Source organism: Pogoniulus pusillus, chromosome 33 (assembly GCF_015220805.1).
Source record: "Pogoniulus pusillus isolate bPogPus1 chromosome 33, bPogPus1.pri, whole genome shotgun sequence".
In the NCBI taxonomy this organism is placed as follows: Eukaryota; Metazoa; Chordata; class Aves; order Piciformes; family Lybiidae; genus Pogoniulus; species Pogoniulus pusillus.
Window position 1 is genome coordinate 15,479,878 of NC_087296.1, and position 18,372 is coordinate 15,498,249.

At 48.5% G+C, this 18,372-nt stretch overlaps 1 protein-coding gene across 1 annotated transcript in view; it reads right to left on the minus strand.

The window, feature by feature from the left end:
- Positions 1 to 678: 678 nt before the first annotated feature.
- The window catches only part of MOXD1 (monooxygenase DBH like 1), an 83,761-nt gene continuing 66,067 nt past the window's right edge, over positions 679 to 18,372 (minus strand). The window contains exons 11-12 of the mRNA XM_064170040.1: positions 6,865 to 7,033; positions 679 to 1,173 (exon numbers count right to left, since the gene is read on the minus strand). Coding sequence (XP_064026110.1) covers positions 1,006 to 1,173; positions 6,865 to 7,033 — 337 coding nt within the window. The 3' untranslated portion in view covers positions 679 to 1,005. The remainder of the gene's footprint in view (positions 1,174 to 6,864; positions 7,034 to 18,372) is intronic.

The following is an 18,372-nucleotide window of genomic DNA, read 5'->3' on the forward strand; positions in this document are numbered from 1 at the left end:
CTCTGGAGCTCTGATGTTTTGCAATGTGTTGCTCCCAAAAATGTCCTGTTGAATGAATCAGAGAATCACAGAATCGTGGATATTGGAAAAAACATCTGAGATTATCCAGATGCCCAGATTAGGGGCACCCAGGGCAGGGCACACAGGTGGGCCTTGAAAGTCTCCAGAGATGGAGACTCCAAACCTCTCTGGGCAGCCTGCTCCAGACCTCCAGCACCCTTACACCAAACAACTTTCTCCTCACCTTAAGGCAGAGCCTCCTGGGTTCCAGCCTGTAGCTGTTGTTCCTATCCCAGGACACCACTGCACAGAGCCTGATCCCTGCTTCTTGACCCTCACCCCTCAGTTATTTGTAACCACTGTTCAGATCCCCTCTCAGCCTTCTCTTCTCCAGGCTAACCACCCCTAAAGCTAGTAGCCCTTCCTCATTGCGCAGATGCTGCAGGCCTTTCAGCATCCTCGTAGTCTTTACTGAACTCTATCCAGTAGTTCCCTGTCCCTCCTCAACTGGGGAGCCCAGGACTGGACACAACACCCCAGATGAGAGGATTTGCTATAGCATATGTCAGCCAGACAAGATCAAATACACCTTCTCAAGACAAGACCTGTCCATATAGCAACAACTTCACAACCTGCAGATGTCAAGAACCCAGATAAAAGAACTCAGCAGACAGCAGGTTGGGTGTGGTTAACCAGACTGTTTTCAGTTTATTAAATGTACCCATACACAGAGAGGATTGTGAGATCACCACGGGAAGGTGCCAGGGCGTAGCGTAACAAAGATGCATGGGGCAGGATTTCAGTACGCAGGGTGCCAGGGGACCACCTGTGTTTTGTACAAACTTGACACTGCTCAACAGAAAAGCCCACAGTGTCCAATAGGAAGCACACAGCTTGTTTGGAACTGGCAAATGGAGTTTATTGATGTGTAAAAAATAAATCTACAACGGCAGCAGTGCAAACACACCAGAACTCACAGGGAGAACAGACGTGAAGGAACAATGATTATGATACAAGGAGCCCAAGGTCTGCCATGGTGCTGGCTGGGAGGTGTGCAACAAACAGCAGGGCGAGGAGCAAACTGCAGCCCGAACCAGCAGCTGAGCTGCACGTGACTGGTTCTGCCTGGTAAGGTCTCTCTATGGTGGGGGGCAAAGCTGTCATGCCTTGGATCTGCAAGGAAAAGAATGACAAATGAACAGCTTTGTCACATGACTAATCTGTGGTTTGCTCTAGAATTGTCAGCTGGCTTCACAATCATGCAGAATGCATACGGATGGAAGGGGCCCTCAAAGCTCAACTTGTCCAGCCCCCCTGCAGGCAGCAGGGACACCTCCAGCTAGAGCAGGCTGCTCAGACACACATCAAGTTTGGCCTTGAATGTCTGCAGCAATGTGGCCTCAACCACATCCCCGAGCAACCTGGGCCAGTGTCTCCCTACTCTCACTGTGCAGAACATCCTCCTGATGTCCAGCCTAACTCTGCCCTGCTCCAGTTCCAAACCTTTGCCCTTGTCCTGTCCCCACAGGCCATTCTGAACACTCCTTCCTCAGCCTGCCTGTAGGCCCCCTGCAGATACTGAAATGCTGGACACAGCCCTGAAGGTGAGGTCTGCCCCAGAGCAGAGGGGCGAGATCCCTTCTCTCCCTCTTTGGGCACACTGCTTTGGATGCAGCCCAGGCTGCCCTTGGCCTTCTGTGCTGCCAGTGTGCTGAGTTCTGACTGCACCGTGGAGACCTCATGCTCAATAGAAGTATTTCCAAGGTGACAGCCTCATCCGAGGGAATGCTGTGCTGAACTTGATGGTCAGTAGCACAGGGGAGCTAATGGGTGATGTTAAGCCTGGGGGCAGCCTGGGCTGCAGTCATCATGCACTGGAGATGTTCACAGTCCTGAGGAATAAATACATCAGGTGAAGAGTGAGGCCAGGGACCTGAATTTTGGGAAAGCAAACTTCCAGCTCTTCAAGGAGTTAGTCAGGAAGACTGCGGCAAAACATCCAAAGCCTTTCCCCCACCCTGTGAGGTCGGGATGGGGGTGGAGAGCAGAAATGTGGGAAAAGGGGTGAGACGGAAGGCAGCTCCTCCCTTTCAGGGCCGTGCCAGCTGACACCTAGGCCCCTTCCCCCAGGCCACTTTCCAGGGACAAACCTCTGTGCCATTGTGAGCCTGGACATGCAGAACCTGATGTTGGTCAGTTTCAGTTGCAGCATGATTGGTGGTAGCTGTGGCACAGCACACGGGGCCATATGCTGCTGTCAGATGGGTCTGCTGGAGAGGGGCATGTGTGGAGCACACATCACAGCTCCAAGAGGCACCAACAGGACTTCTCACAGCTGGAACCAGCCTTGTGAGAGGATTAGGAACTGTCTACGTCTCCGGGGAAAGCCTCCTCTGGTCAGCAGGGGCAGCCTGCTCTGTGCATTCAGTCGCCTTCCAAATCCTGACCTTTAAACGGCTTGCACGGTTCCTGTGCCCTGGGGATGCTGTGCAACACAGCACCAACCTGTACGCAGCACGGTACTCGCTGTTGTGTATGAAGTGGTGCAGGTGGAGGGGTTTCCAGCTAATACATCATTTATACTTCTATTCATTCCCAGCCTGAAGACCTTTGTTTGTAACATGGACTCCGTGGGTCAGGGGAGCAGAGCAGAGCTGGCAGATCCTTAAGGACACATTCCACAGAGTGCAAGAGCTCTCCTTGCCCATGTGTAAGAAATCAGGCATGGACGGGAAGAGGCTTGCACAGGGAGATTTGGGCACACTCCTTGGTTGTACTTTTCCTAAATGGTCTCTCTGTACGTTAAGGAAAAAGCTCTTCAAGAAGCTGCTGGTCACAGAGATGTTTGAGAGCCTGGGTGCCCACCTGCACTGCACAAGCTTTCTCTGTTTTTTTGGCCATGTTGCAGTTACGCAGCACTGCAGGAAAAGAAATAATCTAATGTGGTGGAGGGTTGCACAGGCCCCAAATGACCATGCTTACAAATCTATTTATTCCCAGACATGTTGTCCCCCCGAAAGGTGTTGCCCTGCCTAAGCTTGGGGAAAGCAAGTTAAGGGGGACAAAGAAGGACAATAGCACTGGTGCCTTCGAGTCTGGGTTGCCTGCTTGAAGGTTGAAGCAAACACGTTGTGTAAGCTGACGTGCCTAGGGTGGGGATCCGCCTGACTTCTCTCCATATTTGGGGGTACCGGACCCCTGCACTTCACCTTGTTCGGTATGTTTTGGGCCTGCTACCAAACCCTTATTGGACAGAATCGTGGCTAAGAACCATCAATCTCGCAATCAGACTTCATAAAAGGGACAATTTAGTGTTTCTGCTACATCCTGCCACCCTCCTCCACCTACTGCTCCTAGCCGCTTTGCCGCTTTGGGGACCACCGCCGCTGCATGATTCCAGCCCACGGCACCTCGCGTCAGCCCAGGACACAGACCAAGGCGCTCCCGGCCAGCTGCCGCTCCAGCTCGCCGTTCCCAGCTTGACTGTGCCCGTGGGAGCTCCAGACAGCACCCCAATAATCCCTGAGCCATGAGGGTTATCAACGCGGCTTGGCCGCACATATCTTGGGACCATCGGAACTGACTCCTGCCAGTGAGTAACTGAGCAAACTCGATCTAAACCAGCATAGACTCTCAGTAATTTACCAGTGGCACTTTCATGCCACAGATTCTCTCCGTAAATCCTTTCAAACCTCTTCTAGATTCCCAATTTGCTGTACATAAACATTCTGTAATATAATCTTGGAACCGCACACAAAGAACGTGTGTGGGGTAGCTGTAAATAAGCTTGGGGAGGCAGATTCCTTGTGTATATAATATTAAATTATTTAAACCATTTAAAATTTGGCCTCATATTTCATTCCCCTAAAACCCAGACAAACCCCTTCACAACACCTAAATACTGAGTGAATCATAGCAAACCCAGCACAAAGCTGAGGCTGGCCCAGTGACCATCTCTACAGAAGGGCAAAGGTATTTTCAACTCTGCTCCTCTCTTCCCCATTTTTTTCCTTTGTGGAAGAAATCAGTGTGAATTTGTCCTGGAGCCCCGGATACCCCAAAATTCCTCTCCCTCCGTGGTTTGAATGGGAGAGGAAAGGCACGAAAAACCTGCTTCCCCCCCTGCCCTGCAGGTGTAAAGGGGGGGGAGCAAAGGGCCCGTCTGGCACGAGGAGTGCCCGTGCGGTGCCCGTGCTGGAACTGGGCTGGGCATTGGCTGTGCTCTTCTTGCCTAGGCAGAGCTAACTCTGCTCTTTGTCTAGGAAGAGTATAAATATTGGGGTGCTTCCCGTCTTGGGGTTCTCCCCTGCCTGGATAGTTCCTGCAGAAGGAGTCCCCTGGCGCTGCGAAGGACAAGCTGCTGAGGGACAGGACCGTCCCTGCTTTGGACAGCTTCCCACCATAAGCACTGCCTTTATGCAGCTTGATTTGCCTTAACGAGCCTCGGAGGTCTTCTGAAAGAGCGATGAGACAAGTCTCCGAAGTGCCCTTTCTCTCGGCCAGCCTGGCTCAGCTTTTGGCTCAGGCTGATGAATAGTGGGGAATGCTATGTTTAGTAGCTTAGCCTTTTCCAACTCCTGGCTTCCAAAATAGTCAAATTTACCTACGGTATCCTTGTAAGATCTTCTCGATCAAACTGAGTCCGCTAATTAAACTCAGTTAACTTCTGTATATAGCTTTGGGGGTGGGGCTTCAGGAAAATCAAATAATTCTATTTTTATATATATTCCTGACTTGGCCACATTAATTCCCTGCCTCCACAACAGAATTCCAGTGAATTATTTTCCTGAATTTGATGAAGATGGCCAAGTTAATGGACTATCACTAATGAGGGAAGGGAAAGGGAAAAGTCCTAATTTTATCTCTGCCCTAGAAACTCCAGAGAGGGAACTCTGATTAAAAGGAGGAACTAGGGAGTCCCAGTTGCAGTGAGCTCACTCTGACTGCATTTGCTGAGTTGTAAGCACTGCTCCTTCATCATTTTCCAGACAGCACAGGCATTGTTTTTTGAAACCTCAGTCCCCAGTGATGACATTTCTGGTGTTTTTCAGTATCTCAGCTTGTCCTCTGACAAATAATCAGTAACAGAAGAACCATGCAGCTCTGCTGGCCAGCAGTTGCAAAGGTTGAGAAGTTTCTCCCAAAGTGGTGAACAGTCCCATGGACTGTCAGAAGCTGCTTGGCAGAGAAGATCTGCAGTGGGACAAATATTAGAAAGACCAGAACCTGCTTCACTGCTTCCAGCACAGTATTCTCAGGGAAAAAAAGCTGATGAGGAGTTTGGAGAGCAGGACTAGTGAGGAGAGGCTGAGAGAACTGGGGGTGTTTAGCCTGAAGAAGAGGAGGCTGAGGGGAAACCACACTGCTCTTACAGCTCCCTGAAAGGATGTCATAGTAAGGTTGGTGTTGGTCTATTTTCCTAAGTAACTGGAGACAGGACAAGAGGAAATGAGCTTCAGCTGTGCCAGGAGAGGTTTAGATCAAGAGAGGTTTGCTGCAAGTGTGGTCAGGGATTGTCAGAGGCTGCCCAGGGAGGTGGTGGAGTCCCCATCCCTGGAGGTGTTCCAGAAACTGTAATGTGATGTTTCAGGGTATTGTTTAGTGGTCATGGGATTTGGGTTATCACAGGATCACAGGATGTCAGGGGTTGGAAGGGACCCAAGGACATCATCGAGTCCAACCCCCCTGCCAGAGCAGGACAATCCTCTCTAACACAGATCACAGAGGAACACGTCCAGACAGGCCTTGGAAGTCTCCAGAGACAGAGACCCCACAACCTCTCTGGGGAGCCTGTGCCAGTGCTCTGGGACCCTTACAGTAAAGAAGTTCCCCCTTGTGTTGAGGCAGAACCTCTTTTGCTGCAACTTACACCCTTTGCTCCTTGTCCTATCCCAGGGAGCAGTGAGCAGAGCCTGTCCCCCCACTCCTGGCAGCCTTCAGATACTTACAGACATTTATCAAGTCCCTTCTAAGTCTTCTCTTTTCCAGACTATGTAGCCCCAGGTCCCTCAGCCTCTCCTCCTCAGCCATGCCCTCTCCTTATCATCCTCCTAACCCTCCCCTGGACCCTCTCCAGCAGATCCCTGTCCCTCTTCAACTGGGGAGCCCAAAATTGAACACAGTATTCAAGATGAGTTCTCCCCAGGGCAGAGTACAGGAGGAAGAGAACCTCCCTTGATCTGCTGGACACACTCCTCCTAATACACCCCAGGATCCCACTGGCCTTCTTCTTCGCCACAAGGGCACATTGCTGTGCCATGGGGAACTTGTTAGCCATCAGGACCCCCAGGTCCCTCTCCACAGGGCTGCTCTCCAGCAGTCACCTCCCAGCCTGTCCTGGTGCAGTTTATTATTCCACCCCAGGTGCAGGGCTCTGCACTTGTCCTTGTTGAATCTCATCTGGTTCCTCTGTGCCCAGCTCTGTCTGCCCAGGTCTCTCTGGATGGCAGCACAGCCTGCAGCTGTATCAGCCAAGCCTCCCAGCTTGGTGTCAGCAGGAAACTTGCTGAGCAGACTCTGTCTGTCTGTGCCCTCATCAGTGTCATTGATGAAGCTGTTGAACAGGACTGGCCCCAGCACTGATCCCTGGGGGACACCACTGGTTACATCTGTCCAGCTGGACCTGGCACCATTGATCACCACTTTCTGAGCGGGTTATGGTTGGACTCGATGATCTTCAGGGAGTTTTCCAAGCTTAATGATTCCATGACTCTATCAACTTGAATTAACTGATAGGACTGTCAAAACCCTCTCATCACTTCCTGTGGCATGCAAATACAGGTGGACAGACAAAGTAAAGCAGCGGAGCAGATCACATCTGTGCCATGGCCTTGCTGCCTGCTTGCCTGCCAGTGTCAGACTTACCGACCACTCAGCGCTGTCGGTTTTGGAGCACCTCACGTTCACTGGCAGCTTGAGCACAAGTTCATTATAGGAGAGCCCCTCCGAGGTGGACCATTTGAATTTGTTCATTGCATCCGTAAAAGAGAGGTTTTTGTATTGCTTAGGACTCTTGATGAGGAAAGGCCAAGTCCTGCAGAAAAACAAAACGGAGATAGAAAACAGATAAACAGCATCGAGCTGGAGTTGATGGAGAGAAGCTTTTGGAGCAGCTGCTTGAGGAAAACAGATGTGGGATTAATCTGTGTGCTGGGCTCGAGTGCCCAGCTGAGCTCTCTGCCTCTGCACACTGCTGCGCTTTCGCTCCTTTTAAGAGCTTTAGGGAGGTTTGCCAGCAGCTTAGGACTTGTTGCCAGTTGCTTTGAGAAATGCAGGCCTTTAAGGATGAGAGTTCCTTTGCTGTGTCTGATCTGCAGCCTGAGCTCACAGGCAACACAACACAGAGCTTCTGCTGGAACATCTCAAAACAACCCCAAGTGCCAACAAGCCACAACCTCTCCTGCACTTGGCAGCATTGCAGAGAGTTTGCCTCTGCAAAGTTGCTTCCAGCTGGCTCTGCCAAGCTGCAGTGATAGCTCAGATGATAGGGCCCAGTTCAGCTCAGCAGAGGAGCTGATCCAACAGGTACTGACTGGAAGCAGTACTAAGCAAATAACTGGTGGTGGGGACACTGCCTTTTGGCATGTCCCTGCCTGCTGCCTGCCAGCAGAGCTCTGGTCAGGTGTTGGATGAGACCTACTGAGCTGCTGCAGCAGAGCTGACTATTTGCCCACCTCCCCAGGGAGCTCTCCCTGAGGAAGAAGTGAGGCCAATCCCGTTTCCAAGCAAAGATGTGGAAAGGGGAGAAATGAGATTTCTTGTCTGTCATTTAGTAAGAAACCCTTAACAACAATAATAATCAAATAATAATAAAGTAATAAAATACACTACTACTGCTATTACTCCTGGTATTGCTACTATTGCTACTGCTACTAGTACTAATATTACTGCTAGTGCTGCTGCTACTGCCACTACTACTACAACAAACCAAGGTTAAAAGGGCCCCAACAACACAACCTAAGAAAACCCAAGCAGACAAAATGCCCCCACCAAACACCAAACGACCACCTCTCCAAAAAAAACAAACCCACCCCCCAAAAGACCCCAACCCACAACAACCAACCAACCAAACCCTGCAAAACAACAACAGCTAAAGGAAACCATTTCCATTTTCCTTGCTTTCTGCTCATAGACTCCGCTGGCAGGAGCAGAAAGGTGGTGGCTGGATCACGTTCATAACCCAGGCACCCAACAGAGCTCATGGCAGAATGGAAGCAGCTGAGCTTTGCCTGAGCAGGGAAGTTTATGCTTCGGCAGAGCACCAGGGATGTTTCCTAAGCAGCTCAGGCTGCTCTGTGCTCTGTGGCACTGGACTGTGTCCCACCTGCTTTGGGTGCGGTGCTGCCCACGTCAAAGCTCTGTTCTGCTCAGCACTGCCGTGCTCCTGCCATGGCCTCTCAGCTCCTCATGACTTGCACCACTGCCTGTGCCACCAGAGCAAGGAGAAAAGAGTTCTGAAGGGGGACGCCGTGCCTGATCTGCTTCACGGATAAGTCAGGAGTCAGTGAAGCAATCCCAGTGCAAGATTGACACAAGAGAGACGATTATCAGGTCATATGCCCTCGGGCTTAACGAAGCAAGGATTGTGGATTAGGTCATAAATACGAGAGGAATTAATAATCCTTCTTTCTAATTGCTGTTCCACTTGTGGCAGACACTCTGCATACTCACTCTATTCAAAACGGCTTCATTTCCCCAGGCCAAATGTGCATTTTCCCCTTAACTACAGTTACCGCAAATAAGCACTCCAGAAAGCAGGCACTTGTCCGAGTATTTGCTCTCTTGGCTCACAAAGCCCCTGAGCTTAGAAACTGCTTCATTTACGGAGAGATTGGACACAGAAGTAGTGTGAAAATGAAACAGAGCTGGACTGCAGTGCCACTTTGTGACTGCAGTGGGATGATCTGTGACTGACTGAGGTGGGATGATTTTTTAACTGCAGTGTGATTTTCTTTAACCTGTTTGGTTTGGATCGAATTCCAGCACTAAGAGCAGTGAATTCCAGTGATCAAATGTGGTGGCATGCTGTGGAGAGGAGTTTTGGGGAGTTTTGGGGAATGACATGCGAGGCTGATTTTTATGAAAGTTTAAATGATTTATTACTAAAACACTAGAAATCTCCTTCCCTCAAACTTATTTATAACTATCCCACGAAAGTTCTTGGTTCGCGGTTGCGAACTAAAATGCAGAATGGCAAAAATGAAGAGAGTCTATGATTTAAGAGAGTTCATTGGAGTCTTGAGAGATTATTCAGTCTTTAAATTAAGTTTTGTCAGTTACTCACTGTCCAAATGCAGTTCTGAGAAGTCTTAGAGTATTATGAATTTAAGGCGCGTTGTCTGAGCCTGCGCGGGTCCGGGCCGAGCTGGACGCTGGCTTCCGAGGCTGATGAGGATCGGGGCGCTGCCAAGTTCCGTGACGTCCCGAGCCGGCTGTAACTTCGATGCTGCAGTGCGAACGCCGAGCGAGTGCCGATGCGTGTGTGTGCAATCAAGCAGGGTAACAAGCAAAAGAGAGGTGCAAGGCGCACAGGGAAGATGCCCGATTAAGGCAAATGCAGTATTTTTATAGTGTCCAAAAGAGGTGTGTTCAGCCAACTCAGGCGGACTTACGTGAACTTTACAGATTGGTACAAAGTTATAATCAATTCATACATTGGATAATTTTTACCAAAAACAACCTATGGTACCACCCAGGGGTCAGCCCCCAACAGGTGTTCATTGGGTGGTCAGAATGCATGAGAACCAAGGTCCCGTGTTGCAAAACAATAGCCTATGTTTATAATTTTGCCCCTCTAGGGGAGAGATCTTCCCAGAGACTATAGGGCTGCTGAGACAGCAGCTGCCGTCATGCAGGCAGATAGAAAGCAATGTTTTGACTTTTTCGATGGCTGGCCTTTATGTGAGCCACAACCCTATGTACAAATGAAGGTTTTTGCAAGAGGGCAAGAGGGCTCTGCAACCCTCCATGACATATTCCACCCCCTGGCTCACATGGGCCAAAAATCAAAAAATGAAATGGAATGTACATATTATACATATAACACTTTGAACCTTAAAGCATACAAACAGTGTACCTAATACATAAACAAAACTATAATCTAAACCAGTTTAAGACAAATCAACCCCTACATACCTACCCCCTGAATAATAAAATAACTTTATTAAACATCTGCAAAGCAAGAGAACCTGTTATATGTGAAAGCAATTTCAGAAGTCTGGGATAATCCATCGCATGCTTATGAGATGAGTTTTCCCACATACATCGGTTGCTTCCCATGCATACAACCCATTTGGTTTCAATGAGGTCATGGGCACAACTCCAATCGAGGGCAAGTTTACCATCACTGGTTGTCCCACCTGTAACTTGTGTAATGAGTGTTGAGGGTGTTGGGATTTATCTGGCGGATGGTTAATATTTCCCACTGGTTTGTCAGGACAAAACGTTTTGATTTTTGGACTACCATAATTGCCCCATCGGTTATTCACAATGAAGATCACATGTGGTAAATGTTTATCCCAATTACCTTTTGATATAATGGCATGCTTCTTGATTAGAGTATTTGACATTTCTATCATACCATTAGCTTGAGGATAGTAGGGAGTATGGAATACCCATGTAACTCCCTCACCTTTAGCCCAGTCTTGTACAGATGACGCTGTAAAGTGAGATCCGTTATCACTCTGGATGTACTCTGGCATTGGCAGAAAACTGAACCACTGCCTCAAGGCCTCGATGGTTTGAGCGCCTGTGGCAGCACTGGTAGATGTAGCCGTGACTAATCCTGAGACCACTTCCACTCCCACCAGTATGTATCTCTTCCCACATGAGGGTTTAAATGGACCCACATAGTCAATTTGCCATGTGCTCCATAGCTTCTTGTCTCCTCTAATGTGCTGAGCTGGTGCTAAGTTGGGGTGATTGGCTTTAAGCCTAATTTTGCACTGTGGACAGGCTGAAATGATTGCCTCACAGGTGGTCATAGAAATTGGCCATCCTCTGGATCTACATTCGTAGTAGAGGTCTGCTTTTCCTGAATGGCCTCTTTTAATGTGTAGCCATTCATCTAATCTCCACCAATCATCCTTCTTATCATTGACCATGTTTATTTTTGCCAGGTAGTCTACCTGATCATTCCAGGTTGCAGACGGAGTTTGGTGTTTGGAGTGCCCTTTTACCCAGCCTACTTTAAGGGGTCTGGATCGGCTTATCTCCAATAGCCTCTTCCAGTCATCAGCCCTCCAAACTTCCACATTTGAAACCTTCCACTGATTCACTTCCCACTGGCAAATCCACTCAGTAGAGCCTTTGAATGTGGAGTATGAATCAGTGTAAATAGTGTCTGCCCCATGCTCTGCTGCTAGCATGAGAGCACATAATTCTCCTACCTGTGCACTACCATCACCCTCCTCAGTGATGGTTTGGCCTGTACCAATCTCCAAGGCAGTGGCTTTGTAACGCTACTTGGACCCCACCCTCCAAGAGGATGCATCTGTAAACCACACTCCTGACTTATCTGAGTCTGCGGTCATTTCTGGGGCCACCTGAATAGGAGAAGGCTTATATGGCTGACCAAGTAGTGCTTTATCAGGGTTTATGGGCTGTTGCAATTTGGATACCTTTGTAGGTCCTTCTCTCAGTGGCAAAAGCTGTGAGATTCCCTCTAGGTAGGCATACCACTTTCTTACGGTAGCCTTTTGGGCAATCCCTTCTGGTGGAGGAGATCCTTTAAGAATCGATTTCAACAGCGGAAACGGGCCTTGCACTACAATGTCTTGTGTAGTGTGATGTTTCTCTGCCGCTTTAACGGCCTGAGTTAGGGAAAGGAGTCTCTTTTCCCATTCCGAGTACCGTGTCTCGGTCTCTTTAAATGCTGTTGATGAAAATAAAAGAGCTCTACTAGGACCATTGGGTCCCCTCTGGAATATTCCACAGTATGAGGCATGCTCAGAAAACCCCATTCAGCCCTTAGGGCATCTTGTGGGTGCAAGGGCCCCAACTTCTGATATGCCTTTAGTTTGTCTTTAAGAACTCTCAGGCTCTCAGAATGTCATGGAGTCCAGTCCCAGACTTTGTGCTTCTTAAGCAAATCACACAAAGGACAAGCAATCACAGAGAAACCTGGAATGTGTTTTCTCCAGTAGCCCAAGGTGCCCAACAATTGTTGCAGCTCCTTTTTGTTGTGGGGTATCTGGCCCTTTTCAATATCTTGTAAGGTATCCTCTGGCACTGACACTGCACCTGCCACCCACCAGGATCCTAGGAACTTAACCTCCTGGCTTGGGCCTTAGCACTTTTCCTTTGGGATAGTCAGTCCTTGGTCAGTTAATAACTTCCAAATGTCCCTGGCTACTGCAGCAGCTTGCTCCTTGTCATTTCCTCCCACCAAGATGTCATCGATGTAATGATAAACCTTGACATCTTTGGGAAGTTGAACAGTGTCAAGCAAAGCTGCTAGTGTGTTATGTGCTATAGTTGCACTGTGTTTGTACCCTTGTGGAAGACTGTTGAACGTGTATTGAATACCTTGCCAGGTGAATGCAAATTGTGGTTTGTCCTCCTCCCTCAGCGGCACCATGACGAACATGTCCTTCACATCCATCGTTGCCATCCAGGCGTGAGAAGCTGATTGGATTGCTGTCACTGTGGATGACAAACTTGGAACTGCTGCAGTGAGAGGAAGAGTGTTATTATTGAGTTTCCTAAAGTCAATGGTTAGTCTCCACCTGCCATCTGGTTTTCAAACTGGCCAGACAGGTAAATTGTAAGGAGAATGAGTTCTAGTGATGATTTTTCTTTTCTCCAGGTCAGCTATCATTTCGGTAATGCCTTGCCTGGCTGCTGCTGGTAGTGGGTACTGTGCAACACAAGTAATTTGCGACTTTGGCAGTGGGGGAGCAGTTTGCAACATGTGAACATGAGCTGACTTTGCCCCTTTTGTCCCCACTCCATAAGAACCAAAGCTCCATAGTGTGCCATCTGGAAGATGCCATCTCCTGCCTGCTAAAACATCAAATCCAAGAATGTTTTCTGGATAGGAACCCAAGGCAATTTCTACCATGGTGCTCCTTTTATCTCCAGGTAACCACAGCCTCATCTTAGCTAAGTGGCATATGTCGGGCCATCCTGTGACACCCATTATTTTTACCTTCCTCCTGGATGGCAGGATTCTTAGGCGTTTTGCCAGTTGCACATTGAGCACTGTAGTTTACGCACCTGTATCTATTAGATACTTCACAGCAGTTCTGTCCGGTCCTGTTGGAATCATAATGAAAGGTTCAGGTTTATCAGACCATTGGCAGGCATACACAAAGCGATAAATGTGGCCTGAAGCATTCACCGCTACTTCTAGTTTTTTTGCTTGCTTTTGGCCCCCTGCTGATCAGAAGTAAAAGGCTGATCGGGCTTGTTAGGAGAGGCGGCTCTGGAACTCCTGTTATGATCCCCTCCTGCTTCATCTCCACCACAGGTTTTAAACGTGTAGTCCATTAGTCTTTGCATTATTCGATGCATGTCATCCCGTAGTTCACTAACTGTTTTACTCAAGTTATTGAATTCAGCCTTCATGGGGTGGTACTCTACCCGGTTCCTTTTCAACAAATCACGGGGTTTTACCCCATAATTGATTTCTTGCCTTGGGTATACACTTTGCCCATAATAGGGATTTTGCCCATTATTGGGATTTTGCCCCCAGGACTTCCCCGAGTAGCGATGGTTCAGGTCCAGGCTCCCCCGTGGGCTATTCCGTGGGCTAGCTCTAAGGCTCCCTCTAGGGTTCCCTTTGGGACTTCCAGGACTACTAGAGAAGGCACTCTGAGATGCCTTGGCATGCTGCACTTCCTGCTTCTTTCCATGCGAGGTGGCTGCGTGGCTGCCTTTGTTTCCAGGCTGCTTCTTCTCATAAAAGGATGCCATTAAAGGCACAGGATCAGAAAAACCTAAATTTCGCCCTTTGATGGATAATTCCTCCAGCAGCTCTCCCCATGTAATGTGGTGGGATAAATCATACCTTGTTTGAATATCCTCAATTTGCTCTCTTCTTGCGTCACATATACCCTTTAAAGCTCCTGGCAGACCTTTTACTAAGGGTCTTAGCCTTTGTGGGTCTGTCGGGGCATCCATAGGACTCGGATAAATTCCCCTTTGATACATGGCTTGTACACACGTGAGCTTTGTGACTGCTTCATTCAATTCGGCACAGTTTGTAACATGAACCTTTGTCGGTTCTTCCCTGTCTGCAGGATTGAAATAACCTGCCCAATGAAAGATTCTAGAACTTAATGCGAGATCCCCTCAGGACCATTACCAAGGAATACTTCAGGTCCCCAAGAACTTCCCTTTACCTCATCGCGGGACAAGATTATCGAATCAGCACCATTATCCACCACCCTGCATACATAGTCAGTTATGGCTTCATGAGGCATGTGGGAATAAATTTCCCTTAACTCATGCAATTGCAGCCCGGTGTATGGTCGGATTCGTGTGGTGGTCGCTCCTTTCCCTTTTTTCCCTTGGACGGTTTCCGATTTGAATATGGGTTTCACGGAGAGTGACTTCATTCTTCTGTATATTTCCTCCATTTCCGTGTTGCTGCTACTTGGCGTGTTTCCAGGTGATGGCTTGAAGCAGTGCTTCTCTTTCCGGCGACGCTGTGCAGGCGCGTAGTCATAGTCGCCACGTAATGGCGGTGGTTGAGAAGATGGCGGTGGTCCGTCCAGACGGTCTGAGTCGTTGCGGAATGGAGAATGGTCACTCGCGGCGATAATGGCGGTGGTGGCGGTGTCTGTTGCTGATGTAGAGACACTCAGGTGCACGGCAAAGGGACCGGTGAAGGTTGCAGTCACGGCTCCTGCTGTTGTGTCGGTTGAGAAGATCGTGTCGATAACTGCAGTTGTGGTGTTTGAATCTCTATCGGTGAAGGGACCGGAAAATCTCGGAAAATTGGCGATTCTGTCCTTTCTAAAGAACACACTTTGGAGCCTTCAAGCGGGACTGCTGCAGCCAATGATTCAGTGCGTGTTTGCTGCTCCAGCAATACTTGGAAAAATGGCATTTTAAGCCACTCTTCTAAAGAGCGTATTTGGAGGTCCTCGGGTACCGTGGATTCGGTTACTCTGGCAGTGGCGGTTTCTCTCTCCATCTCCAGCGCCTGTAACTCTTTTTGTGCCGTTTCTAGTGTCTTGTTTTGCCATTGCATCTTAGAACATAGATGTTTATTTTCAGCTTGTAGCTTTTTGATTTGCCGTTCCAGCCTTTCGCTCTGCCATTCCCAGCTCTCTGACTCTTTCTTCAAGCAATCAATTTTTTTTGTTTAAACTCTCTCCCGTTTCTTTCAATTTAAGACTCTCAATATCATATTTCATATTATCAAATTCGCCCTGCGCTCGAACTATGCACGCTGCTAACATAATAAGCTGCTCTCTATCTATTCCATCCACTTCCTGCAAAACTGTATACAACGTGGCCACAATATCTGCCAATTTGTCTGTAATTTGTTCTGGGCTAGTAAAAGTGAGCATGGCCATAGCCTTTCTTAAATGTTCAAGCTCAATAATAGATGCCATTCCGTAAAATAAGCCGTCCATTGTCGACCCTGCTCCGTCTGCAGCCATTTTGTTGTGGAGAGGAGTTTTGGGGAGTTTTGGGGAATGACATGCGAGGCTGATTTTTATGAAAGTTTAAATGATTTATTACTAAAACACTAGAAATCTCCTTCCCTCAAACTTATTTATAACTATCCCACGAAAGTTCTTGGTTCGCGGTTGCGAACTAAAATGCAGAATGGCAAAAATGAAGAGAGTCTATGATTTAAGAGAGTTCATTGGAGTCTTGAGAGATTATTCAGTCTTTAAATTAAGTTTTGTCAGTTACTCACTGTCCAAATGCAGTTCTGAGAAGTCTTAGAGTATTATGAATTTAAGGCGCGTTGTCTGAGCCTGCGCGGGTCCGGGCCGAGCTGGACGCTGGCTTCCGAGGCTGATGAGGATCGGGGCGCTGCCAAGTTCCGTGACGTCCCGAGCCGGCTGTAACTTCGATGCTGCAGTGCGAACGCCGAGCGAGTGCCGATGCGTGTGTGTGCAATCAAGCAGGGTAACAAGCAAAAGAGAGGTGCAAGGCGCACAGGGAAGATGCCCGATTAAGGCAAATGCAGTATTTTTATAGTGTCCAAAAGAGGTGTGTTCAGCCAACTCAGGCGGACTTACGTGAACTTTACAGATTGGTACAAAGTTATAATCAATTCATACATTGGATAATTTTTACCAAAAACAACCTATGGTACCACCCAGGGGTCAGCCCCCAACAGGTGTTCATTGGGTGGTCAGAATGCATGAGAACCAAGGTCCCGTGTTGCAAAACAATAGCCTATGTTTATAATTTTGCCCCTCTAGGGGAGAGATCTTCCCAGAGACTATAGGGCTGCTGAGACAGCAGCTGCCGTCATGCAGGCAGATAGAAAGCAATGTTTTGACTTTTTCGATGGCTGGCCTTTATGTGAGCCACAACCCTATGTACAAATGAAGGTTTTTGCAAGAGGGCAAGAGGGCTCTGCAACCCTCCATGACATGGCAGTAATATCAAATAATTTTGCAGTTACATGGTTCAGAGGAACTCTATAAGGAAAGACAACTTTCAAGCTTAAGTGTGAGGATGCACTCCCAGTCCAGCCATTTGATTTTAAACTTGTACTAGTACCTAACATCTAACACCACAGCTGTCATCCACCTTGCACCACTAACAGTGCATCTCTGATGATGTTTCTGCTGTTAATCCATGCAGAAACTTTCCTCTTTAGACTATACCCACTCTCTTTGCAATCACTTCCACTGCTGATCTGCCACTGAGGTGCTTTAAGCACTCTAAGGAACACTTAACCTGAAATAGGTTATGTATTGATCTTTATGTAGTCACATATTCATCCTGGGCTTCCTCCCATCATTTAAGACTGATGTTAGATTCTGGAAATCAGTCTTGCTCTTAGTGAGTGATGCTGTCCTTCAAATCATGCCACTGCCACTGAAGGGCAGAAAAGTCAGGTTCCACAACAAACTGGGAAGCATTTTTGCTCTTGCCAAGGATTCCCATGGTGAAGGACAGCAAGACTTCTGCTAACTTACTGGAGAAGTTGTAATAGCTTGTTTAAAATTCATCAGCCTGTGGTTTATGCTTTGCCATGAGGGTGGTGCAGCACTGCAACAGGTTGCAGAGGGAGGTCAGGCTCTACAGGGCTCTGGGCAACCTGATCTAGTTGAGGATGTCCCTGCTGACTGCAGAGGGAGTTGAAGGTCCCTTCCAACCCAGACCAGTCTATGATTCTATGGCAGCAGATGCCAGCTAAATTGAATGGACATTCATGGGCTTTATTGCTGCTGCCTTCCAGGACCTGAGGGGGGCTACAGGAGAGCATGTGGTAACAGGGAAGGGGCCGCGTTCTGAAACTAGAGCAGGGCAGGTTTAGATTGAACATGAGGAAGAAGTTCTTTACTGTGAGGGTGGTGAGATACTGGCACAGGCTGCCCAGGAAGGTTGTGGATGCCTCCTGCCTGGAGGTGTTCAAGGCCAGGTTGGACGAGGCCTTGAGCAAGCTGGGCTGGTGGGGGGTGTCCCTGCTGCCGTGGAGGGCCTGTAGGCCTGAAAAGAGTCTTATTTATGCCTTGCCTTGCCTGGACATGTTTTTCTGCCAGGACCCTTGGTTGTAAACAGGTTGTGAAAGCCCCACACACCCAGCTTGTGTCTCCCTGGTGTAAGCCCATGTGATCCCCATATTTGGGAAAGGACAGGCAAGTGCCTTATGCCTATTATGGTAAGGATTGTCTGACTGCCAACCTGACTGATCATCTAGTGGCCAAAGAGGCCATTAATCTCGGCCCACATTCAATAAATAGGGGTGCACAGGTAAACAACCTGCTCAGCCACTCAGACCTGCGCTCAGCCACTCAGCCACTGAGACCCCCATGCTTGGACTCCATTGCATAGCTCCAATGCTCAGACCCTCATGCTATGACCCACTCGCAGCTCACCTGTCTGCGTACCTTTCCTGCAGAGCTCATTTAAGCCTGCACACTTATATATATATATATATATGAGTAGCCTATAGTCTCCAGCACACTTGCACGCCACTGTGTTATCAGGACCAGATCCTGCATTGCCTTTACCTACAGAGCTCAGACTCCCAGCAGCCATGCACACTTTGCATGCCTGCTGCCTATCACTGCCTGGTAAGTGCCACTGCTGCTGAGATAACCAGGAAGCAGACTCTGGATTGTCTGCACACACACACACGGCCTGCTAGCTAGGTGAGAACTGTGCCAGAGACAGCATGATATTCTCCTCCTGCACCAGAGACCCTGCCTGCTAGAGTCCCTGGACAACACA